The 24,946-nt window shown below is 56.6% G+C and overlaps 2 protein-coding genes across 2 annotated transcripts; one reads left to right on the forward strand and one right to left on the reverse strand.

Moving 5' to 3' along the window:
- The first annotated feature begins 213 nt into the window (after positions 1 to 213).
- On the forward strand, positions 214 to 5,026 carry Tmem150b (transmembrane protein 150B). The gene is made up of 6 exons (XM_027921063.2): positions 214 to 281; positions 909 to 968; positions 1,044 to 1,111; positions 1,311 to 1,438; positions 2,582 to 2,765; positions 4,830 to 5,026. Exons 1-6 carry the CDS (start codon positions 214 to 216, stop codon positions 5,024 to 5,026), a joined length of 705 nt encoding a protein of 234 aa, XP_027776864.2.
- Positions 5,027 to 5,668: 642 nt separating this feature from the next.
- Brsk1 (BR serine/threonine kinase 1) lies at positions 5,669 to 23,490 on the reverse strand. The gene is made up of 18 exons (XM_027921262.3): positions 23,428 to 23,490; positions 23,264 to 23,349; positions 21,514 to 21,654; positions 18,238 to 18,354; positions 18,131 to 18,164; positions 17,985 to 18,053; positions 14,376 to 14,522; positions 13,894 to 13,925; positions 13,404 to 13,574; positions 12,853 to 12,950; positions 12,489 to 12,648; positions 12,182 to 12,242; positions 11,436 to 11,805; positions 10,925 to 10,973; positions 10,690 to 10,813; positions 9,874 to 10,072; positions 8,715 to 8,804; positions 5,669 to 5,934 (listed from the first exon to the last, which is right to left on the reverse strand). The coding sequence occupies exons 1-18, from the start codon at positions 23,431 to 23,433 to the stop codon at positions 5,777 to 5,779; spliced, it is 2,112 nt and encodes a 703-aa protein (XP_027777063.2). The 5' UTR covers positions 23,434 to 23,490; the 3' UTR covers positions 5,669 to 5,776.
- Positions 23,491 to 24,946: the final 1,456 nt, after the last annotated feature.

A 24,946-nucleotide genomic window follows, 5' to 3' on the forward strand; every position in this document is an offset into this window, starting at 1 on the left:
AAGGACTGAAAGCCATGGGAAGTAGCCACAGGGCCCAGGGCTAGGGCTTGGCTGGCTCCTTTAGACCCCTGCCCATTACTTCTGCCTGGGAGCCAAAGGGTCTCAGAGCCCGATGGTCTCCGTCCCACACACCTCAGCGCTGGTCCTCCCTCGCCAAGCAGAGAGGTTGCCGGCCCCAGGCCCAGCCCTTCTCCTTCCTCTGCAGAGCCCAGCATGCGGGGCTACCTGTCCCTTCTGCCTGCTTTCCTGGCACTCTGGGCTATTGCTGGTGTCTGGATCGTGTGAGTGTCGAGACCAGATGGACCCCCCCATCCCGGGTCTCAGGGAAGAGGTTGGGTCTGGACCCCTGGGTCTGAGGGAGGAGGCTGGGCCTGGACCCCTTGTCTGAGGGAGGAGGCTGGGCCTGGACCCTGGGTCTGAGGGAGGAGGCTGGGCCTGGACCCTGGGTCTGAGGGAGGAGGCTGGGCCTGGACCCCTGGGTCTCAGGGAGGAGGCTGGGCCTGGACCCCTGGGCCTGAGGGAGGAGGCTGGGCCTGGACCCTGGGTCTGAGGGAGGAGGCTGGGCCAGGACCCCCGGGTCTGAGGGAGGAGGCTGGGCCTGGACCCTGGGTCTGAGGGAGGAGGCTGGGCCTGGACCCTGGGTCTGAGGGAGGAGGCTGGGCCTGGACCCTGGGTCTGAGGGAGGAGGCTGGGCCTGAGGGAGGAGGCTGGGCCTGGACCCTGGGTCTCAGGGAGGGGGCTGGGCCTGGACCCTGGGTCTCAGGGAGGAGGCTGGGCGTGGACCCCGGGTCTGAGGGGGGACGGGTCTAGAAGTTCTGTTAACAGAATGAAGTGTTTGGTTAACGGAAAGAAAGAAAAGTTGTGCCTGAAAGTCCCCTACTCACTTTGGTGTGCTCCTCCCCCCTCAGGTTTGGAATCTCGGTGGCCAACAGGTCTGTGGACCTCTCGGAAGGCTTCCCCTTCATCAGGTAGTTATGGCCTGCAGGAGGAAAGCATGGGCTCTGCCTTGGAGGAGCCACTGGACGGCCCTTTACCTTTCACAGCGTCTGTGGATCCGACCCCCCGCAGAGCTGCCTCTTCAGCCAGGTGCTCAATGCGGGAGCTGCCATGGGTAAGTCTCCCCCAGCCTCGCCAGTCTCTGAAGCCCAAACCAAACAAGCCAGTCCCCAGTCCTCCTCCCTCCGACCCAGGGTCCGGCCCCAGCTCTCCTCCCTGAAATCCGGGAATTGTCCCCTAGCCCTTTCCCGTGTCCTCCCCTTCCACCATCTCCACTTTGCTGGGGACTCCAGCCCACTGCCCTGTCCTCCCAGCTGCCTGGATCTGCATTGTGCGTTACCACCAGCTCCGGGACTGGGGCGTCGCAACGTGTCACAACCAGTCGATCCTGTGGTTGGGACTCCTCTGTGCTCTAGGGGCGTCCATAGTAGGCAACTTCCAGGTGAGATGCAGCGGGCGCCCGGGGCACCCCTCCTGGTCCGGCAATTGTGGACTACAATTCCCAGCGTTCGCCGCGGCCTCTGGCAGCCGGCGTCGGAAGCCGCAGTCGCAATGCCTCCTGGGACATGTAGTTTCCGGGCTCACCACAGTCAGGGAGGCGGCGGTCTGCATGGGGCTTTGGGGGGCTCATTGTCGGGCAAACTTGTGGAACCCCAGGAGGCTGGGATAATTTTGTGCCAACCCCTGGTTTAGTCGTGAAATTACTTCGGTTCACTCATTCTTCGTGGTCGGCCCAGCTGTTGAGTGTTCCCTCTGTAGGAGGCGTTACTTTGTGGACATTAATTCTGTCATTACCCCCAGAACTCTAGGTAGGTCCTTTGGGTCCTATGCTAGCGCTTTCAAATCAGCTTGTCCTTGCTGGACCGAAATGAACCTAGATTTGTAGACTCTAGAACCCACAGTCACGAAGCTCTGTAGATATTTATAGAATAATGAATGGACAAATGATAAAAAGAAATTGTACTGGTTTATTTTGCTATTTTATTTTACTGTCATGTTCCTGAAACCCAGCCTGTCTTGCTGATATAATAGGAGCTGGGGAGAGAACACAGGCTGTTCAGACAAGAGGCTTTCTCCCCATCTCATTTGCATAGCAGTTCATTCACTCACTCATTAAAGCCTGCGTTCCTCAATTTATTACTATAATATTATTATTATATTGCTTCCCTAAGGAGTCATTTTAAACATTCCCCCAATTTTTTTCCTCCCCCAACAAAATTTTTAATGCTTAAAAACTTTAACATATATATCTGCTGTAAGTCACAAACCATTGATGGAATTTTTCACCCTCAAGAACAAATTTTTACCTCCTGGGAGGCAATATCTGTCCCTGCCCCTTTTGAGAATGCAAGATTTATTCCACTGTTTCCTGAGCATCTACTTTGTGCCAAGCACTGTTCTAGGCATTGAGGCTACAGTAGCGAGCAACAGATTTAAGCACCTGCCCTGTGGAGCTGACAATAGCCGAGGTCCCTGGTCGAAAGCCATCTGTCTGGCAGTTCTTGGGTGGTCAAGGGCCCCTCTCTGTTATCACCCTCCCGCTGTCACAGTGTTCCTCTCAACTTTCCTTCCTCTGTTCCCCCAGGAAAAACACCAGAAGCCCATACACCTGGTGGGGGCCTTCCTGGCCTTCATCATGGGCAACCTTTACTTCTGGCTGCAGCTCCTTCTGTCCTGGCGGATGAAGGGCCAGCCCCAGCCCGGAGCCCCCTGGATCTGGCTGCTGCGCCTGACCCTCTGCAGCCTCTGCTCCATCCTCACAGTGGCCAGTATCCTTATTGGCATGGGGGGGGCAGGGCATGGGGTCAGTTTTCTGCGCCCTTGCTATGTGCTGCCGAGGATGTCCTTCTTGTCTTCGGGCCTCAGTCTCCCACAGGATCATCACAGAACGTGCTGGCTTCGAGGTCAGAAGGCCTGGAGTGGGGTCCCTTCTCCTCCAGGTGTTAGCTGGGGGGAAATTCCGCTGCTGCTTTCATGCCTCTGTGTCCTCACTTACCAAGCGCAGGAAGAACAGGTCCACCTGATTGTGAGGAGTGAGGAGGACAGTGCACGTGAGGTGCTGAGATCTGTGCCTGGCACGCAGGGAGGCCAGTAGTCCCGGGAGCATGACATCTTAGTCTGTTTGGGCCCCGCCTCGAGCCAGGCATGGTGCTGGTGTCTGAGAATGGAGGCAGGTTTAGGCAGGGGAGGCTCTTGGCCAAAGCCCGTGGTGAAGGTCTGAGGAGTCAGTGACGGGCTGCACCTCTCTTCCCAACTCTGAGTTCTGTGGCTTCAGGGAAATGTCTTGAAGTGGTCGTGGTGAGAGTATTTACACCAGAATATTTGCCAAATGCTCCAAGGAAAGCCGGTGTTAAGCGTTTGCCAGCACGCCTCTGCGGGAGACTCAGTCCTGCTCATTTCTGAGTCACCCCAGAAGCAGACACGCTCCAGCAGCCTGGCACACCTCTGGGTGGGACCCGTCCCTCTGAGCCTGGGTCCATATCCTTTATCGTTATGAGTAATTCTGATAGGGAGTTCAAGTGCATGGAGAGACAGCAGGAGCCTCTCGTCAGTGAGCAGGCTGGAAGGGCGGCTGGCTGCAGGAGGTGCGCAGGTGAGACGGCCATCTCCCTTCCCAGAAGGGCAGCGGGAATCCCACAGAAGGGGTGAGCAACTCCAGCCTGAGGGACTGGTTTATTCCCTTGCTGGAGCCCTGTTGGTAAGATCCAGCTGGTCCCTTGGAATCTTCAAAACCAGGGCTGCCGATCAGGTGGGTCGCAGGGAGCGGGAAGGAGCCATCGACAGCCAGCCCAGAGGGATAAGAGCTAGGAGTCTGTCAAGATGGGTCTGAGAATCTAAGGCTGGTCCTGCAGATGTTTGTCCCAGCTGGGAAGTTGGGGGAGGAACAGGTGTGTGCAGAGGTGGAAAATCAGCTGAGGAAAAGGAATGATGAGGCTGGTCAGGCCAGGAGCTCAGGATCTCCAAGATGAGGGGTCGCAGGCCTGAGTGACGGGAGCCATGGAAAGCCCCTGAAACAGGGGCAGTCCTGGGGTAAGCACGTTCTGCTTGAGGACTCCCACCTGACTTGCTATGAGACTCCCAGGGCGAGGGATGTCAGCCATATTTACCATCCGATCCCACTGCCTGGCACATAAGGAATTCGGAAATCCTTGAGTGAATGGAAAGACATCTAAGCTGATCTAGGAGGGGCAGGTTGGAGCTATATTTGATACAAAGGAGAAGGGGACTCCAGTGGGAGAGGTTCTAGGAAACAAGAACTTTCCCTGTGCGGCTGGAGCTCCGAGGCTGCGTGGGCTGGTGGTCTGGAAAGAGGCTTTAAGGAGTCGGGTTTGGAGAGCCAGGGAAGGGGAGGGCTGGGGCCTTTGAGAGGAAGGGTAGAGAGAGGGGACCAGCTGGCCCAGGTGGAGGAACAAGGGGAGAAGGGGCTTGGGGGAGATTCGGTTGTGGGGGGCTGTGGGTGAGGTGGGAGAGGGTGTCTGGGCCCGGTGGGGAACACCTGGAGGTCGCAGCAATGGCGTCCTGCCAGAAGGCGGGGAAACGGCAGAGCTGTCGTGGAGTCAGGAAGGGTCAGCGGGACAGAGACGGGCCTGAGGAACTCGTGTGCACTTTAACCAGAGGTTACATGCAAGGATGGAGAGCGGGGATGGGAGGACTTGGGTCTGGAGAAGGAGGCGAGAATCTGAGCTGAGTGGCCTGCCATTCAAGTCGCGGCAGGACGAACAGCTCATGAGAGACACCAGAGATGGCCTCGGCCTGGCCCTCAGTCCCACAGCGGCTGAGCTGGTGCCTGGGCTCTTCTTGGTAGCCGTGTGGCCCTTGACTCTGGCGCAAAGTGATCATCCTCTACTTCTGGCCGCCGCGCTCTGCCTCAGCTATCTGTGAGTGGGCCGTGGCCATGCTGCTCTTCACACTCTTTGGCCTCTTCGCTGTGGACTTCTCCAGCCTGGACAGCTGCAGCCTGAGCCTTCAGCCTCAGCAGGACCTCAGTCCCCCGCCAGGCTCCCCTGTATCCCTGCAGGTCCAGCTGTAGCAGGCTCTCTGACCGGGCCCCGCCCTTACAGGAGAAAGAACAGGCCAATCCCTGGTTCCCCCCACCAAGATGGACCACAGGGGGTCTCTCCTGCCGGCTGGCTCTGGGGGCTGCTGACCACTCCTGTCCTGGAGCCTAGTGGATGTGTGCATGTGGGGGCTTGGAGCAACCAGTCAGAGCCCACGTGCTGGTGCCCGCCTGCCCTGCCATCCGGGCACCCAGGAAGCGAGGCCAAGGCCAGCCGGCTGTCCCTGATGGAGGCTGTTTATTATTGGTTCTTGTTGCCGCCGGTGGAATCAGAGACATGGACGCAGGCAGGCTCACGCGAAACCAGAATTCCTTCCGGAGAGCAAATCCGTACAGAAGGTTGATGGGGGGTGGGGGGTGAAGGACCAGGGGAGGAGGGGCCCAGGAATGGGGAGCTGGGGACACACAGGGACAGAGGGCCCTGTCCGGATCTGCTAAGCCACCCCAACCAGCTCCCATCCCTCCCCCACCCCACCCACAGAGTTTGATCAATAAATAAAATAATAAATTAATCAATAAATAAAATAGAAACGGCTCCCCATCCCTTTTCCCCCGAGAACCCACCCCCCACTGGGTATGGCCCTGGAGCCCCATCCCTACAGGGCAAGGCCGGTCTTGTGTCCCCCCTCCCAACATACTCCTTGGGCCTTATTTACAGATTCACAGTTGGGGGGCAGGGAAGGGGGGTGGAGGGGGCTCCCCTCCTTCCCCGGCCCCCTGGGGTCAGGGCAAAGGGGTCCCGTTGGTGGCCAGGAGCTTCTTGTCCTTGGGGGGGCCTCGGCGGGGAGAGCCGCTCAGCTCGGGGTCTGGGCGGCTGGGTGGGGGCTGCAGGCTTCGGGGTGGGGCACCGGCAGGCCGGGTCTGGGCCCCATTCTTCTCGTCTGTGAGGGAGGAAGAGGTTTTGTGGGGTTCCAGGGCTGCTGGACCAGGGCTGACGTTCCCAACAGCTGGTCTCAGGAGCCCCAAGATCCTGCTGGGGCGGAGTCACATTCTCCATCTGTGGGACGTGAAGCTCCTGATGTGGCTGCCAAGGGGACGCACCCTGGCTTTCCTAGGTGGGGAAGCACCCGGCAGCCCATGTGGCTTTGGAAACTGGCCCAGTTAGTCCCAGTGAGGCCTGGGCCCCTTCAGCTTCAGGTGACTCTCAGGGGCAGCTGCTGGGGCAACACAGGTCAGAGTCACCCTCACCTCTGGCTAGTTCCATGGGCATGGGGCCAGGGGGCCACTGCAAGTTGCTTGGGGGTCCCAGGCCCTCCTGGTTGGGCGTCCTGACTCATGCCACCCTGTGTGGGACTTGGCCTTCCCAGATGGAGGCTACTTGCTCTGGGGACTGCAGTGGAGATGCTGATGGCAGGGTGGTAGTCTAGCCATTTCCATGGGGGACTGAAACATTATTTGAGGTCCCTGATGGAGACCAGGTTCCTCTAATACATGCTGATGGCTGGGGACAGGAAGGGGCGTACCTCATTGCCATAGCAAACCCATGAAGCTCTGCTTCCAGGGCACCCTATTTTCTTTACAAGAAAGGTGGGCCCTCTTGGGACCCCTGGTTGCTGAGGCCACCTTTCCTTGGCAACGGGACCAATGGGCCTAATTTTCCCTCTGGTCCCCCCTAGCACCCACAAGGAGAACAGGATTGCTGACTGGGCATTGTGTGTGTGAATGTGTGGTGCAGGGGACTGAACACAGGGGTGCTTTACCACTGAGCTGGTCTCCAGCCCACCCCACCCGCCTTTGTTTTGAGAGCATCTTACTAAATTGTTTAGAGCCTTGATAAGGTGCTGAAGCGAGCCTCAAACTTGAGATCCTCCTGCCTCAGCCTCCCGAGTTGCTGGGATTACAGACATGCACCACCATGCCCAACTGCCAGCCTTTTTTAAAATTCTCTATTTTGAGACAGGATTTTGTTAAGTTGCAAAAGGTCTTGCTGAGTTGCCCAGGCTGGCCTGGAACTTGAGATCCTCCTTCCCTAGCCTCCAGAGTAGCTAAGGATTGCTGGTGTGCACCAGCGTGGCATGATTGACATTTAGGGCTTAGATAACCCTGTGCTGCGAGGCAGCTTCCCTGATCTCTGCCTACAGGACACCAAATTGAGAGAACTAAAAATGCCTGCAGACGCTGCCAGATATCCTCCCCGGGGCGCTGTTCAAGGCTTGCCCCCCAAAGATGTCCACATCCTAATGCCAGAACCTGTGACTATGCTACCCCATGGGGCAGAAGAGACTGTGAGCTGGATTAAGGTGAAGCACCTCGGGTAGTGAGATCATCTTGGATTCTCTGGGGAGATGCCACTTGGCCACATGAGTCCTTAAAAGAACTTTTCCAGTTAATGTCAGGGTCAGCATAGTGTCATGGGCTCTGAATACACAGGAAGGGGCCATGGGCCCAGTAGCATAGGCAGGCTCTAGGGGGTGCAGAAGGCGAGCGTACGCTGTACCTAGAGCCTCAGGAGGCATGGTGGCCCTTGGTCACCCCAATATCAGCTCAGTAAATGTCATCTGTTAACGGTGCTTATTAACCCAGAGGCAAGACACCCCATCAAGAGTCTCAGGTCCCAGAGCAAAGACCTGACCCTGGGACCCAGCATTCTCCAGGGACAAGGCCACCATGGCTCCTGCCCCATTGCTGGGTCTCCCTTGCCTATTTCCATTCATGGGGCAGGGGACAGAGGCTGGGAAGGAGCAGAGAGACCTCCCCCAGACTTCCCCAGGGCAAGCGACTGTCCCCTGGTGGCCATGGTGTGCCTGGCACGTGCACTTGCTGTCTCGTGGGACCCCTGTCCAGGAGAGGCCACAGTGCCTCAGGAATGGGACCTGCTCTCCTGAGCGGGAGCTCCGGTCCTCACCAGTACCACGTAGGCACACCTGTGTGAACGGTGTGTCCCCCAGATTCGTCTGCTGAAGTCCCAACCCCAAAGTGATGGTATAGGGGAATGGCTTTTGGGAGGTGACCAGGTCATGGGGGCGGAGACTATGTGAATGGGGTTGGTGCCCTTGTGAGAGACCTGGGGAGCTCCCCTGCTCCTTCCCTCAAGTGAGGACTAAGGGTGCGCCATCTACGAGCCAGGGACGGACGCCAGCCAGGCACTGAGTGTGTTAGTGCCTTCCTCTTGGACTTCCAGCCTCCAGACCGGGGACAATGCATTTCTGCTGTTTCAGAGTCACCCATGGGATTTTCTTTTCGCGGCTCCAAGGGAGTAAGACGTTTTGGCAACAAATCCTGCAGAGGGAGGCCTGGCCTCTGCTCCGCCCCCTGATTGCTACAGACCACGAGGCCCTAGCAACAGGGCCAGCTGAGGCCTGAATCCTCGAATGCCAGTGACATCTGAGTCCTGCAAGACCATCAATTTGTCCAAGTTTCCAACTAAAAGTCTTGCATCCCAGAACCTCCCATCAGTGCCAGGGAAACCAGGATGACGGGCCGCGTCCTGCAGGGCAGAGGTCCAGAACCTCTGTGCCAGGATGTTCCACTGCCCCCAGCTGCAGGGCTACTCCGGGAGGCCAGCATTCAGGTGCCAGGGGTCCCTTCTCTGGCCTCAGCCTGCGGGAACCTGCTCAGAAGGCAAGGCCTCAGCACATCCAGGGCCAAGAAGCCCAACAGGTGGGCTGGCTTCCTCACCCTGAGGCCCTGTCTGCCTCCACCCACGGGCCCTGCCACTCACCTGCCAGGGCCTGCACAGAGGGCTGGTCGTGAGTGCTCAGCAGCTGTGCCTGGATGGTTTCCACCACGCGCTTGAATCGTCGGCTGGGACCTGGGGGCAGGCGACAGGAAGCACTGACTTGGGAGGGTAGGGAAGCCCTCCTGGCTGCAAAGCCCAGCCTCTCCACCAAGCAAAGACTCCTCTAAGCCCCAGCTTCCCCCACTCTGTGGGGACAGCATAGAACCAGGTTTGCAAATGGGTCTCTACCTTGCTATTTAAAGAACCTTTCAAACTAAGACACCCTCAACTTAAAATAACAACAGGTGTGGGTTTCTATTTAAATAGATACTGTTGCTTATTTGTTTCTAGTTGAGGCCTTGAAGAGCCAGACACATGAGAAAAATGAGGGGGAGAAAAAAAATTAAAATGAAGAAAGTTCTGCGTATTAGTCTTAGGGGGAGGAAAAAAAAGGGCTCTAATTCTTTCCAGTGTCGGGGCACCCAGGGTTCCCCTGCAGCCTGCTTTAGAAACCTCTGGAGCTCTCTCTCTCTCCTGGTGTGCAGTTAAGATCAGCGATGAGGAGAGCAAACAGAGATGGCCCTTGTTATCCAAGCTCCCACAGTGAGGATCAGGAACAAGCCGAGCTGGAGCAAGGCCTTCCTGTGGTTTCCATCTCTTGACCGATTCTTGATTGGCCATGGCTGCAGCCAGGCTCAGCGGGGAGACTGCTGCCATTGGCTGTGATGTCTGCGCTGCTTCGGGACTGATCTTTAAGGGCAGCATGCCTAGTCTTCATCTCATCTAGGATCTTAAAGTTGTAGGAAGAGCTCTGCTGTGGACCATGAGGTCCGGAGGCCAAGGTTGAGCCCCAGCTCTGCCCAGCTTATTGTGTGGCGTGGTCAAGTCCATTTACCTCTCCAGGACTCAGTTTTCTCTTCTGTAATATGGGTGACTGCTAACACCTCAGAGGCTGCTGGGGAACTTCCATCCAACGATGCACTCATTATTTACATTGCAAACTCTCCCCAGGGAAGAGAAGTACGTGGGGGTCTGTATGAGAAGGAGCTCAGCGCGGGGACGCCCTCTCCCTCTGGCTGCCCTCCTGGCTCACTCTCCTATCTAAAAGTCTTACACACACACACACACACACGGAACACAGGGAGCAGTCCTGCTGACTCACCGGAGATGAGAGTGAAGGTGACGGAGTAGATGCCACCGCCACTGCTGCCATCCCGGCGCGGGGAGGGCTCTGGACCCTCAGAGGAGCTGATGTCCACCTGGAAGCGGACGGGCTTCTGGAAGACGGAGGGACCGCCACTGGCCTTGTACTCAGCCCTGAAGCTGGTCTGGGACAGCACACTGTGACTCAGGCTGGGGATCTGAAAGGCAACCCAGGATGGAGTGAGTGTCTCCCCCTACAACTGTCTGTGCTCCAGGAGAACAAGTCCCATGAGCCACCAGGGGAAGAGTCGCAGGAAAGGCCTTGGGAGGCGCCACTGCTTGCTGGCACCGGGGTTTCCTCTGCCCTAGAACCTAGAGTAACTGTGGTATTCAGCTGATCAGCTGAATCCCAGCTTTATGAAGACTGATATTTATGCCACAGCCCCAGGCTCTAAGACCAGGAGAGACCCATGCTCCCTCCCTCCACAAGTACTACTGATAGCCACCGCCCCCGAGACTCCAAACACCATCAGCACCCTGAGCAGGGACCTGCACTCTGGCAGGAGACAGCCCCAAAGCCTGTTGGGAAAAGTAGTTCCTCCTGCCATCTCAGGCCTGGTGGCAGGGGGATGGCAAACCTCCCTGGCTGACTGGAAAACTGTCATCTGGGTTTGAACCTACAGGTCTCTGGGCACAAGAACCCTTTCCTGCCTCCCTGCCCCACACTGAGCAAACCCGACTGAAAAAGAACCCTGTGAGCCCCAGAAGTCAGGGCAGTCTGGGATGGCCACCAGGCTCTGTGGCTCTGAGAGGCCAGGCTGGATGCAGCCCTCACCGACAGGAAGGCGTGGACAATGTCCGCTTTGATGCTGCTGAGAGGTTTGTCCTTCAGCACGAGGAATATCTGTTCTTCTTTGTCCAAGGAGATGAAGTTCCCGAACCAGGAGCGTTTTGCCAGCCTGCATGGGGGACAGCAGGAGCAGGGCACAGGGGAATGAAGTCCCCCTGCTTCCCTACCCACCCCACTCACTGTGGAGCACCCCCACTCTCCCCTTCCCAGTCTCACTCACTCTGGAGAGGACTCTGGGGTCAGGCTGGACATCTCCTCAGCGGTGGGGACTGGACAGGGAAAAGGAGGGAACGTGGTCAACACCTGTCCATCCATCACCCTGATGGCCAGCAGCCACCTCCTCCCAGGGGGTTCCAGACTGGAGTGGATACGCATTAGTCTCCCACAGCTAAACCCCACACCCAAGCGGCCTAGGAGGGAGAATTCACAGATAAGGCCACTGTGGCACCTGGGACTGCTCGCGAGCTCGCCAGCCGTGGACTAATGGGAAGGGAGCCAGAGCAAGATGGGCATGTCCTTCAGGTGAGCTCCTCCTCCAAGGCTGGAAGCTGGCCTCCCCTCTCAACGCCTGCACCTCAGCTCAGAATCCCCTTCACCGGCTCCCAGAACCTGCGAGGCCAGCCTTCTTCCGGGAGATCCCTGGGGACCAGCTATTCAGCCCTCCCGCCTTCCCCACTTTGGGGCTCAGCAGGCGGCGCCCCCAGCCCTAGCGTCCCGGAGGAGACCCGTACCCTGCATCTTGCGCCGGTGGAAGCGAGGGGAGCCCAGGAAGCTGTTGCGGATGGAATTGAGACGACTCCTCCAGGCTGCTCCCCCAACGCCACCGCCCGGGCTGGGAGGCGGCGTCGTCCCCGGGGTCCCGGTGGGGCTGGCCCGGGGTGTGTGCAGGGGTGAGTGCAAGGGGGTACCCCCAGAAGAGCGCGGGGAGCCTGGGGGCCCGGGAAGGGGCGTGGAGCGGGCACTGGGGGGCGGGGGCTGCTCCCCGGCGCCTCCGCCTCTGGGGCCCCGGGAAGGCAGCGTCTGCGTTTTGGAAGTTGGAGAGCCCCCGCCGCGGGCCTCATCTCCAGCCCCAGGCTCCGGCGAGAAGGAGAAGACCGGACTCTGCGGAGGAGCGGGCCGGTGAAGGCCGCCCGCAACTCCCGGGAGGCGCTGGCCACCGCCCACACCCGCCCACCCGCCAGGGGCTTCTAGTCTTGGGAGTTCCCTCCGGGAGGCAGGACAGTCTCCACGTGCTCTGGCAACGCCTGGCACACAGTGAGCGCTGTTAACTTCTTCTAAGTAAATAAATGAACTCTTCAGACACACCCAAAACCCAATCCTAAGGAGGTGGGAATGGCCATGTGACTTCGATGATGCCTGGGCCTCTGTCCCTCCAGGGACTAGGAGGCTGCATCGGATTGTCATCTTTGCTGCTCAAGTTTTGCTACACAGTGATTCACCCCCGACCTCTCTGGATTCCCTGGGGACCTGGCCTTACCCTTGGGCTGCTTAGAGGGCTGGAGGACAGACCCGTCGAGGCTCCACTGACACTGCGGGATCTGCTTCCAGAATAGATTAAAAAAAAAGGTTGAGAGGATTTCAAAAGGCTCAGACTTCCTCTCCCTGTCTCTCTCTCTCTCGCTCTCTCTCACTTCCACAGTCCTTCCAGATGAGGAAAGGAGGCGCAGAGAGGGAGGTGCCTCGTCCCAAGCACACATCACACTTGAGGCTGAGTGGGGTCTAGAACTGTACTCCCTCCACACCCGGGGACCTAGTGTCCTCCTGGAGAGGGCGGGCGCTCCCACCTCTGGCTGTGCTGGGCCATCTCCAAGGCCCGTCGGGTGGGCACGGGAGAGCCACCACCCCCAGCATCCGTGATGCTCAGCACTTCCATGGACTTGCGCTCGGGCCTTCGCTTCCCGTGCCGGCTCAGCATTGGGGAGTCCACACGCTTTCGTGGCGGGTCTGAGGGCCAAGAGTTTCAGCCCAATCAGTGGCTGGATTTGCCCAGCGGAACACAGCACTTATATAACTGCCTTCTAAATGCTCAGGTGGGGAAACGCAGGCTCAGAGCAGAAAAGGGTTTTCCTAAGCGTCCAGCTGTTTGAGTCCAGAAGCCCCGGGCCTGCAGTGGCTTCCTCCCTCGGGAATCCCGGGGCCCCTTCTCACCAACATCGTTGCGGGGAGGCAGGTCTTGGTCCTCACAACTGGGATATCGCTCTTTCCGATCCAACAGCAGGTAATAGATCATCTTTTCTTGGTTCTCCCTAAGTCGGAGGGGGGAGGAGGTGAGAAGAGAGCTGAGGTCAGAAATCCGCTCGGAGGCCGCATCCCCTCAACTGCAGTGGCTTTGGGGGCTCAGTCCCAGTCAGCAATTAGGCCTGTAGTGCGGGTTTCTGGGTATCAGTAGGGTTGGTCTGCCACGGTTCAGTGCACGACAGTTTCGTAAAACTCTAATAACAATAATACCTAACGCCTGGGTTCTTAACAAGTGCTTGTAAGTACTATATAGGGAAGGCGCTGTCCAGGCCTGTCTCCGCATCTATTTACTTTCCCATCTAATATTTTCCAGGCTGATCTCAGTACTCCCACGCTGGAGCTGTAAAGCACACCCCCTCTCTGGGGTCCTCGTGCGCACGAGGCCCCGGCGCCCCCTGCCGGCGCTGCGGGAACTGCAGCAGCTCGATCCACGCGCGCAACCCGGGGCAAAAGGGTCTTACTCCTCGCTGCGCAGCTCGCGGTGCAGCCGCTCGCGGTCCCTGAAGCAGCCCAGTGACGCCATACTCTCCAGAACGTCGGGATCCAGCTCTCCATTGGAAGGTAGGCTCCGCATGGCTACCCTGCGGCCTGGGGCTGGCTCCAGGCACGGGTCTGGCTCGTGTTTCCCGCCCCTGGAGATGGGGAGAGACATTATCCGGAAACCCGTATTGGCGATGGGGCCTTCTTCATCCTAGACGCAGAGTCCCGGGCCTCAGCCTGCTCCTCTCTCAGGATCCCGACGCGCTGGGTCCCCAGCCCCACCTCCCTGACCCTGGCTGAGCCCCAAGCCCCTTCTCCACCTGCGGCCTCCTCCCCCAGCTCCCAGAAGTCTGAATCCCTAGTCCTTTGTCATTCAGGAACTGTAGCAGATACCCCACCCTCTCGCCCCCTGTTTTGGCCACTGTCCTTTCCTTCCCCAGGGACCCAATTGTCCAGTTGCCCCTTACTCACAGATACCAAGGATGTTTTTGAATCTGCTCCAGCTGTGAGGAGGAATTGCAGAGAAGCAGAAGTGAGGTGGTGTGCACACAGTAGGTGTGCAATTAAAAGTTGATTGGGAAAGACCCCTGACCATGCCCATGCCCGCCAGGGTCAGGATGCCATATATTTCTCCACCTAGTGGCAACTAAGCATCACTCTACGCACCGGAGGCCCTACTACGAGCTTGCCGCATGCGCAGTGCCATTCCTCGGCTAGGCCAGTCAGTGCATGCGCCCTTCCTCTGCCAGGGGCTCCCTGGTCCAACCTTGCACTACCTCCTCTGCAGTTTCAAGGTGCGGATTTTGCTGGACTTCTGGCTGCAGCTCAGGTAGCGACCCGCCCCCCATCACCCCAAGGATTAATGGGCAGATCCATGAACCCCCTTCTGTGACTCCTCTAGGGATTCTGTCTCCACCCTCCATTGAGCACCTCTGCAGGTCCCCGCAACTCACGCTAAGCCTTTTTTCCGGCTCCACTTCGATCATCCCCCTCAGGAGGCTCTGGCAGTCTGGGGGAATGAAGTGGGGCATGTGGAAGACGCCCCGTTTCACCTTCTCCAGAAGCTGGCGGAGGTTATCGTCATCAAAGGGCAGAGCCCCCTGCGCGAGACAACAGAACCCTTTACACAGAGCTTAGGCTTTGTGAGGGTCTCAGCGCTCGAGGCGCATCCGCGTTTCACCTCCACCTCAAGCACAGCCCTGCTTTGCAGACGGGGAAACTGAGGCACAGAGAAGCTCGGCGGCTGGCCCAAGGCGATCGATGCACTGTGCTCAACAGTGGAGCGGGCCCTCACAGGGGGCAGTCAGGCACGGCGCTCGAGAGGCTGGAATGCAGCTGGGGGCTATTCCTTGAATGCAGGTTTCTCCCCACACCCCAGTTTTGGGAAGGATACTCGTCATTAGTTCCTTCATTCATTTATTCATGGCAAGGTGAACTCGTGTGTGTCCAGCCAGGGTCCCTCAGTGAACAAAATGAGCCCCTGCCCTACAAGAGGTCACACTGCAGACCAGGGCAGTGAGCAACAGCCATCCTGTGGCAGTAGTGAGTGTGGCTTCTCACGGAAGCAGCCCCTGAAGCAGAGACCAGGGTGAGGCTGAGCCCCACATCCAGTAACCAGTGTCCTCCTGGGAGGGGGATGACCCCTTCTGTGACGATGATAAACACCGTCATTCAAGAGGTGAGGCAGGAGTCCTGCCCAGCCCTATGGGGGAGCGCGGCTCTGCTGACTCCCTGAGTTTGGATTTCTGATCTCCAGAACTGCTGGAAGGTATCCCTACACCTATTTTGTGGTGACCTGTAACAGCAGCCCTAGGACACGAAAAGAGAAAGGAAGAGCGTGTACCCAGGAAGGCATGCATAAGGACCACAGGTGACAAGAGTGACCGAGGAGAGGCAGGGCTGGCACCGCAGAGGTAGGTGGCAGTGGGTCACAGGGGCCCCACAGAGAGGCAGTTCATAGCAGCCAGTGTGGTTGCTGGTGCCCACCTTTTTTTGCATATTTGTGTTGCTGCTGACAGCTGTGTGACCTTGGGAGGTAGCACCACTTCTCTGGAAACAGCAGTGGGCAGTGACACTATCCGCCTCAGGGACGGCGTCAGATGAGCTGCTCAGTACAGCGCAGGGCTCACAGTGGGGCTTCCACACCCACGGGCTGTTGTTACACATCCAACAACTGCGCCCTGCGTATCCCCACTCCTGGCCAATTCACTAGAGATGGCACAGAGGACAAGACCACATCCTTCCTGCATGCAGCTCTGCCTGGGACAGTGGCAGGTGCCACACACACACGCCCAGGTACCAAGCAGCAGTGGCTGAGTGAGCAGCAGTTGCATTTGGAGGGAGAGACAGACAGTGAACAAATGGACCTGTGGAGTGAGACAGGTGGGGACGTGGGTGCGGGGCAGGGCAGGGATCTGAGGCACAGCAGGGCCAGGCGTTAGTGCGGTGTCAAAGACAAGAAGCAAGCACTCGCTGGAGAAGACCGTGAACCCGAGGGCTTTCCTATGTGTCCCAAGTGCCCAGCTGCCCCAGTACTGGAGTCTGTGGATGGACAGCGCAGGGTGTGTGCAGGCAGGAGAGGGGACCCTGGATGCCACCCTTGGGGTCAGGAAGCCTGGGTTTGGCCCCAGAGCCTAATGCATAGTATGGAGCCTCAGTTTCGTCCTCTCTGTGACAAGGACGTGATGATCCTGCCAGGAGGCATTAATGTATGGATTAAAAATGAAACAGTGAGGGCTGGGGCTGTAGCTCAGTGGTTAAGAGCTTGCCTCACGTATGTGAGGGACTGGGTTCGATTCTCAGCACCACATAACTAAAGAAATAAATAAAACAAAAATTAAAAAAAAAAAAAGAAACAGTGACCACACAGCCGACCCTCACGGCTGTGCTGTAGGAAGCCACCCTGAAGGTGGCTCAGTGAGGGGGGACCAGGCTCCGACGGGAAGACGTTCCTGTCAGCCCCTCCCTTAGCTTGCCTTTGTGTGTTTCTGTTCCCAGACACCTTTGATACATACTGTGTCACTGACACTGAACTCATGGCCATCGGCACTGTCACACCTGCAGGAAGCTCCTCCGACACAGGCATTCCCTGAGAGGCTCATCGCAGGCTCCCTGTGCTTGGGGATCCTAGCATGGTGCTCGGGGGCCACGTTAAACAGGGAAGTCAACAAAAGCCACAAAACGCAAAGAGATTGTGGGACGGACTGTGTACTGGGTAAGAGCCAAAACAGGTCCCGGGTCAGCCTTGACTGGGCTCCTGCAGCCAGGTGGGGGCTCGGCCACTCAGATCTCTGCTCTGTGCATGTCCAGAGGGCCACCGTTAGAGGTCCTCAGGTGCTGATTTGGGGTTACAGCTAAGCTCTGAGAGGTGCATTTGCATTATGCAACCTGTGCTTCCACGACGATGGCAAACCACGGTCATTCATGATCACTGAGCACCACCCCCCCGGCTCAGTGTGCAGCACTGGACTGAAACCCTCTCGATGCAGGTACAGGATGATTCCCACTGTGTGGCTGGGAGAGGAAAGTGCTTGCCCAAGGGAAGGGAGCAGAGTTGAACTTGGCCTCTCACCACTGGCTGTAGAAGGCGGAGCGCGTGGGTGCACTAGGGGGCTGCCCGGGGGCCTCTGCTGTTCCCCCACAGGGCTCTGAGCCCCAGGAAGGCAGTGCCTGACTGGCCTCACTCCCCGTGGTGCTGGCCACATAGCCTAGTGGTTAAGAGACCAGAGGCTGATCCCAGGCCTGCCACTGATCAGCTGTGTGCCCTGGGCCGGCCACTTCCCCTCTCTGGACTGCTGAGCGGAATGTGCCTGCACAGAGCAGCTCACTTATTGATGCATGCTGCATATGGCAGGGTTCACATGTACCAGCTCTGGGGTTGCAAAGATCAGCCGACAAAACAACAAATCATACAAAGAATAAAGGCCTGACATGGGCCCCGACCTTGGGAGCTTCTGAGAGAGAAAGGAAGGGGGACATGGATGAAGGCATTGTGCAGGAAACACAGTGACACTGACAGTTGCCAGGAAAAAGACACTGCTGACTGCAGGGGCTGTGACCTCACGGGGGTGCAGAGGCCAAGGGAAACTCTTGGGAGAAGTGACCATGGAGCTGAGGGCTTGAAAAGTCTACATGTTTACTAGGTGAGCAGCAGAGCCAGCAGGGACGGAAGTGGCCTGGGCAGAAGGAAGAGCCGTGCAAAGCCCTGTGTTAGGAGCCCTTGGCAGCCCCCAGCCCCACGACCCCAGTTATTACAACACTGCAGTGCCCAGGACCCAGCCAGGAACAGCCCTGTCCCAAGCCCTCCAGCTGCTCCTGGGTGCCTCCTCCCTTCTGGGGACTTCCCTCAACCCTCCACAGTCCCGTGACTGGAAGGCCAGCTCGGGCACAGAGGGCTGCTCCAGGACCTGGGTCTGTTGGTTGGCGCACACCTTCCCACCACCAGTATCTCTGGGAGATACCCCCAGAGGCAAGGATGGATGTGAGGTTCTCAGGCCCCCCCCCAGCCCCCCCGCCGGGTAGGACTGTTCCAGAGTCGGGCAGAAGCAGCGAGGGACACTTACCACAAGCAGTGCGAACAGGATGACGCCACAGCTCCACATGTCCGCCCTGCGGCCGTCGTACTTCTCCCCCTGGAAGGAGAAGGGCTGAGCTCGGTCCCCTCCCCGCTGCCCCTGCTCCCCCGCCCCTGCACCTACCCCTCACTCACCTTGATCACCTCCGGACATGCATAATGGGGGGACCTGGGAGCGAGAGCAGAGTGAGCCTCGGGTGGCCCCAGCCCCTCCCCAGGGACCCAGGAGCCACCCCACTCACCCGCAGCTGGTCTCCAGGAGGCTGTCCCCCACCTGCAGGGACGCCATGCCGAAGTCCGCGATGCGGATGTTGTTCTTCTCGTCCAGCAGCAGGTTCTCTGGCTTCAGGTCCCTGTGGCTGAGACCAGGCAGGTGGAGCTGAGCCTCGCTGCCGCCCAGGAAGCCCAGGCCCCACTCACCAGCTCCAAATGGGACACTTCTGGCACCTTTTTATGACAATCACAACATTCCCCAAAGTCTAAAGCTGCCCCATGCACCCAATTGGCCTGCTGGTCAGTACCTCACTGGCCAACCTGACCTCATCTAGGCCTGCACATTCCTACCTCCCCAGGGATATTTTGCAGGTGATCGCAGACGTGGTATCATTCTATGCACACTCATTTAAGCAGGTGCAAAGGGAGATATTTTGAGGTTAAGTAGGGTGAATATTGAGCTGCTTCTTCAAAATGTCAAAATATATCCACACTGAATAAAGAAAAACCTTCCATCCCAAGCTGGTCATCCCTCCCTCAGGATCCTCCCAATCCTGTGCGACTCCTTAAGGCTTAAGGTCAGTGTCTGGGAGTGGAGAGGGGGCTTTAGGACCGCAGTTCCTATTTGGAAAAGTCCAGTACCAGGTCAGGCTGAGTGTTCGGCGAACACCGCCCCCTAGAGGCCAGAGTCCTGGATGTCAGGGTCCACAGTGTTGGGTTAGCAAGGAGGGGCTTATTAAAACCATCAGCTCTACCCCAAGTGTGAGCCCCTCCACCCTGATGTCCACTCCACCTCCAGAACATCCCAAGGGGGTGGAGTGCAAATCAAGGAGGCTAGAAGATGAGGGTTTCCTCTCTGCACTTCAGGTAATCATAAAAATGCTGTGTATTTAATATCTTGTTTTGGGGACTGGAGACAAGTCAGTGAGGAAAAGGTGATCTCCTCCTGTGGACGTTCATATGCCAAAAAATGAATTCCACCCCTTACTTCACACCAGTTACCAGACATAAACGAAGGGCTGAACCTAGAGCCGGGCATGGTGGCACATGCCTGTGATCCCAGCAGCTTGGGGGCTGAGACAGGAAGACCACAAGTTCAAGGCCAGCCTAAGCAACTCAGTGAGACCCTGTCTCAAAAGAAATACATACATAAATAAAAAGGGCTAGAGCTGAAATTCAGTGGTTAAGGACCCTTGGGTTCAATCTGTGTGACAAAAAAAAAAAAAATTAAAAAGAAGAAGAAAAGGAAAAAAGCTGAACCTACAACTTCTAGAAGAAAGCACAGGTGGAAATCTGAGCGGTCTTCAGTGAAAGGTTTCTAAAACTGTACAGAAAAAAAACTGTAAAAGAAAAAAATTAATCAACACATCAAAATTTTAAAATGTTGTTGCGGGAGTGGGGGTGGGGGGTGGCACATGTACACTCTCAGCAGCTCAGGAGGCTGAGGCAGGAGGATCACAAGTTCAAGGCCAGCCTCAGCAACTTATCAAGGCCCTAAATAAATCAGTGAGACCCTGTCTCTAAATAAAAAATTGAAAGACTGAGCATGTAGCTCAGTGGTAAAGTGCTCCTGAGTTCAATTCCTAGTATAAAAAAAAAAAAAAAGTTATTCCTTGAGTTATCTCTTCTTCCTAGAGTAAAAAATTGTTACAACTCCCTAATAAAATAAAGGTCCATCAACTATTTTTTTAAAACTGTATATATATATATATATATATATTTTTTTTTTTTTTTCCTAGTTGCAGACTGACATAAGAACTTTATTTTATTTATTTATGTGGTGCTGAGAATCGAACCCTGTGCCTCACACATGGTAGGCAACCCCTCCACCACTGAGCCACAACCCCAGCCCTTAAAAAAATATTTTTACAAAAGACTAAACATTTTTTTGGGGGGGGGTACCAGGGATTGAACTCAGGGCACTCCACCACTGAGCCACATCACCAACCCTACTTTATATTTTATTTAGAGACAGGGTCTCACTGAGTTGCTTAATGCCTCACTTTTTTGCTGAGGGTGGCTTTGAACTTGCGATCCTCCTGTCTCAGCCTCCAGAGCCACTGGGATTTCAGCCTATGCCACCGGGCCCAGCCAAGACTGAACATATTTTTTAAAATAGCTAAAATATGGGCAAAGAATCTGAACAGACATATCTCCAAGGAAGATACACAGGGAGGATGGGCATAGAAGAGACGGTGGACTGAATCAGACACTACTTTCCTACATTCATATATGAATACACAATCAGTGTAACTCCACATCATCTGGAAGTGATGCTCCATGTAGGGGTAATATGTCAAAATACATTCTACTGTCATGTATAACAAAAATTAATAAAAAAGAAGATATACAAATGGCCAGTAAACATGAAATAAGATGCCAACATGAGAAATCATCATGAAACTTCAAAGCGCCACTTCATATCCACTAGGAGGGCGATGAGCGAAGGACAGAAACAGCAGGTGCTGGTCAGTAAGTGCAGGGCTGGGGCCCGCTGTGCTGGTCAGTATGTGCAGGGCTGGGGCCCGCTGTGAAAGGCAGCCTGACAGTCCCTCTCAAGACCAGAGTCACCATATCATCCAGCAGTTCTCCTAGGAATGTACCCAGGAGAACCAAAGCACAGGCATATGCAGGAGCTTAGACACGAGTGTCCTGATACCGTCAAGAAGGGGAAAACCCGAAAGGCCTGCTAATGGATGAATGGAGAAATAAAGATGACCCATCCATCCCACGGAATATTACTTGGACACAGAAAGGAACAAATGACATGCTATAACATGGACCATCTTAAGCCAGACACATGAAGCCTAAGCTGTGTAATTCTATTTATAGGAAAAGTTCAGAAGAGTGAAGCCATTGAGACAAACGCAGGGGACTGGGTGCCGGTGGCATCAGTGGGGAGTGACTAATTAGTGGGTCTGGGGTGATGTCCATATTGTAAAGTCACACAGCAGTGATGCATGGCACTGCAAATGCATTAAAATTACTGAACTGGGGCTGTGGCTCAGTGGTGAAGCGCTTGCCTAGCATGCGTGAGGCACTGGGTTCGATTCTCCGCCCCAAATACACATAAATAAAATAAAGGTCCATCAACAACTAAAGAAATCTTTAAAAAAAACCTACTGAACTGTAAACTTAAATAAAGGTGAACCATATGGTTTGTGAGTTGTGTCTTAAGAATATACAAAAGGGAAGAGACGTCTTCTGGGGCTGACCACACTGGCTTCTACACCACCTCCTATGTGGCCCCAGGGCAGCCCTTCCATGCACCTCCAGGGCAGCCTCCCCCTCACGCTGCCCCTCACCAGATGGAGTAGCTATGGCAAAAATCCAGTGCAGACACGATCTGGCGGAAGAACTTCCGCGCCTCCTTGGGTGTCAGTCTCCCTTTCTTGACCAGGTAGTCGAACAGCTCTCCTCCAGAGACGTGCTCCAGAACCAGGTACCTGAGGGTACAAAGTGGGCAGAGGGCTGGAAGGGGCATGTGGAGGACCCAAGGGCCTGGGCTTCCTCTTCCATTGGCCCCTGAAAATGAGAGAGCCCCAATTCCCAGGAGTCCCTGGAATGAAAACGCTCCAATTCCCACGAGTCTCTGGGACAAATAAGTCCAATTTCCACTAGTCTCTAGGAAGCCCAAACAATTTCCACTAGCCCTGGGCAGCAGAGGCTCCCATGTCCACTTCAGGAAGAGCTACACTTTGACTCCTAGGTGTTTCAGGAGATAAGGCAGCTCCATTGGCACCTGAGGTCAGAGGCCCCTAGGAAATCAATGCCCTACTACCCTTAGACCCTGGAGAGTCACCCCTCTAACTCCCAGAAGCCTCTGAGATGAAGAGACCCAAATTCTCATTCACTCCTGGGCAGCAGCGATTGCAGTGTGCACCACTGGTAGACAGACTACCACTCCCATGAGCCCTGTGAGGTTAAAAACTGCCAACTCCCACGTGTCTCTGGAATGTAGAGTGCCAGTTCCCATCAGCCACCTGGAGTCTCAAGACTTCAAATCCCATCAGGCTCTGAGAGGTTACAACTCTAATTCCCATCACCTCCTGGGAAGCAAAAGCTCACTACAGCCAGGACAGCCAAGATTCTAGGGTGGAGCCCAAACTCCCTGGGCCCTCCTCCAATGCTGCCAATGGAGTGGGAGTGGTAACTCCACCTGCTGAGACAATGGGCCTCCCATCTCCACACCTGAGGAGGCGTGAGAACTACAATTCCCATGAGCATTGGGGGCCAGGGTAGCATCCTGACTGGGGAATCCAGAACAAGCATCCCATGGATACTGAAGTCACTGCATCCAGGGGACTGGGTGGTAGGGGCAGGAGATCTGTCCCTTCTACTGCTGCCCAGTCCAGCTGTCCTTTGGGCCACCAGAGTCTAGACAAAGAGGTCCATTCTCTGGAGCCAGGACAGCTGGATCCTGCCCCATCCTTTCCAGGGGGCAGCTTTGAGATACTGACTCAGAACTCCTAAACAGGCCCATTTTGGAGTGTCCAGCCATGGCACCTGGACTGAGGGAAGGGAGGGGGGTCTTCCATGCTCCAGAGCGTGTGCGAGTTTGGGACGCTCCTCTGGGCTTGGCTTGGCTTTACTGCCTTAGCCAACAAGGGACTCTGCCTTGGTGAGGAGCTCTGGCTTCAGCACCCAAATGCCCAAGAGAGAATATTCTCTGTAGTGCAGCAGCGTGAGGGGCTGGGGCTGGGGAGCAGTGGGAGGCTCAGCTCCACCCCGTCACTCAGGTCCATGGCCATGCCACCATGAACGTGCCCCACTTTGTCTGATCTCAGAAGCCCAGGGGTAGCCTGGCTGGTGCTTGGAAGGAGAGCAACTCGGCCTGCTGTCCTTTTGCCAGGGCCAGGCCCCTCACAAGTCAGCAGGAGTGCCAAGGGCTGGCATGTGTACCCTGGGGCAATCTCCTGCAGCAAGGCAGGGGCTGGGCCTGCAGCGTCCAGTCTGAGAGCCCAAGTTTGCCCAGGCTCCTCTAGGCCCTCTCTGGAGGTCTCACCCTGGCAACTTGGGGAGGGAGAAGGGGGCTGGGTGTCTATAAATACCTACAAATATTTCTTGTTCTCGTAGACGTCGTGGAGCTTGAGGACATGAGGGTGCTCGATGAGCTTCAGGATGGCGATCTCCCGTTCCACCTAGGGGCCAGGATGCAGAAAGCAAGGTCAGCATGGCCTCCCAACCTGTCCCAGCCCACAGGGTGCCCCACCACACACCTTCATCAGCACTGACTCCGACAGCTTCTCCCGGTTCACAATCTTGATGGCAACCTTCTGGCCGGTGATGCAGTGGACCCCGAGTTTAACCAGCCCTGGGGGAGCAGGTCAGAAGTGTGGGGTGCTCTCTGCAGCCCTCTCCCTCCAGTTCCTAGGCCCCTTCTCCACTCTGTTTCCTCCTCCTTCCCTGCAGGTTGTTCAGCAGCGGCCTGAACCCCCACAAAGCACAAGCCCTCCCGCTCCATGGGCCCAATTCAGTTCCGACTGTCCACTCATCCACTCCCTGTCCCCTCCACCAGCCTCCCCGGGCTCCCGCCCCAATCCTGTCCTTCAGGCACGCCTGCCTGTGTTCATCCTTACATCTTCTCTTTCTCCACTGTCTCCGTCATTCTCTTCCCCATGGAACCTCTTTTATTCTCGTGACCCCACGATGCCTTGAGTTCTCTGACTATCAATCATTTGCAAACCCGACATCTCCCAAAGAATATGATCTCATATTTTCCCTTACCCCAAACCTCCCAGACTTTGCATCTCCAAAACCTGATTTCTCAATTCTTTTTCAATCTTGTTTTGATAGCAGCCATAGGTGAAATCACACAAACTCCAAGGGTATGTCCGTCCCAGCCCATTCCTCTTCCCAGATTCCTTAACTCCAGGACCTAAGTTCCCCAAACCACAGAGGCAGTCCCTCCTCCCCCAGACCCAGGGCTCCAGAGCTCACCCTCCTCCCTCAGACCAGGTGTCCAGCTTCCTGACCCCTTCTTCCTCCCCCTCAGGGCTCAGGAATTCAGGTCAGCAAGACCTTCACACTCTTAGAATCAGGATCTGGAGGTTGGACCTTTCCACTTCCTGTCTTAGGCTCTGACCCTAGCTTCACAAGGACCCTGCTCCACGGCCCTGGGACGCTGGTGTGGGCACCAATCTCACTCCCATCCATCCAGCAGCAAGGAGGCCGTGGGCAGCAGCCAGTGTTTAGCAACAGCAAAGGCTGATTCCCCTTGCCAGGGCCCCTCCTGGGAGATGCACCTTCTCCGTAGCCCACCTCGCCACCTTTCCCTCCTGTTTCCACACTGAGCAGCATGCCACGGCAGGGGCAGAATGCCTACCCCCCAACGCCTGTCACCCCAACTGGCCGCCTGCTTAGCTCAGGCCCTAGATCAGAGGGCAGTGGGAGGAAAGAGGCTCCCGGGGATGGGAGCTCCTCCACCCAGCCTGCGGCTGTACTGCAGCACTGCCCGAGCTCCCAGAACCAGCCAGCCCCACAGCCGCACCGCCTCCGTCCCCACTGTGCCCTGGACCCCCTCCAACCTCTGCCCCAGTGGGGCTGGAGCATTTGGGCCCCAACTCTCAAACCTATGAGTCCAGACCCCTCTTCCTTCCTCAGACCCAGGAGTCCAGGCCCCAGCCTCCTCTCCTCCAGGCGCCCCCCCCCCAACTGAGTCCCCACCCCCTCTATCCTGGGGACCTGCAAGTCTGGCCACCAAGTCCCTTTTCTATGAAGGACCCAAGGGTCTGGACA

This window comes from Marmota flaviventris, chromosome 18, assembly GCF_047511675.1.
Source record: "Marmota flaviventris isolate mMarFla1 chromosome 18, mMarFla1.hap1, whole genome shotgun sequence".
Classification (NCBI taxonomy): domain Eukaryota; kingdom Metazoa; phylum Chordata; class Mammalia; order Rodentia; family Sciuridae; genus Marmota; species Marmota flaviventris.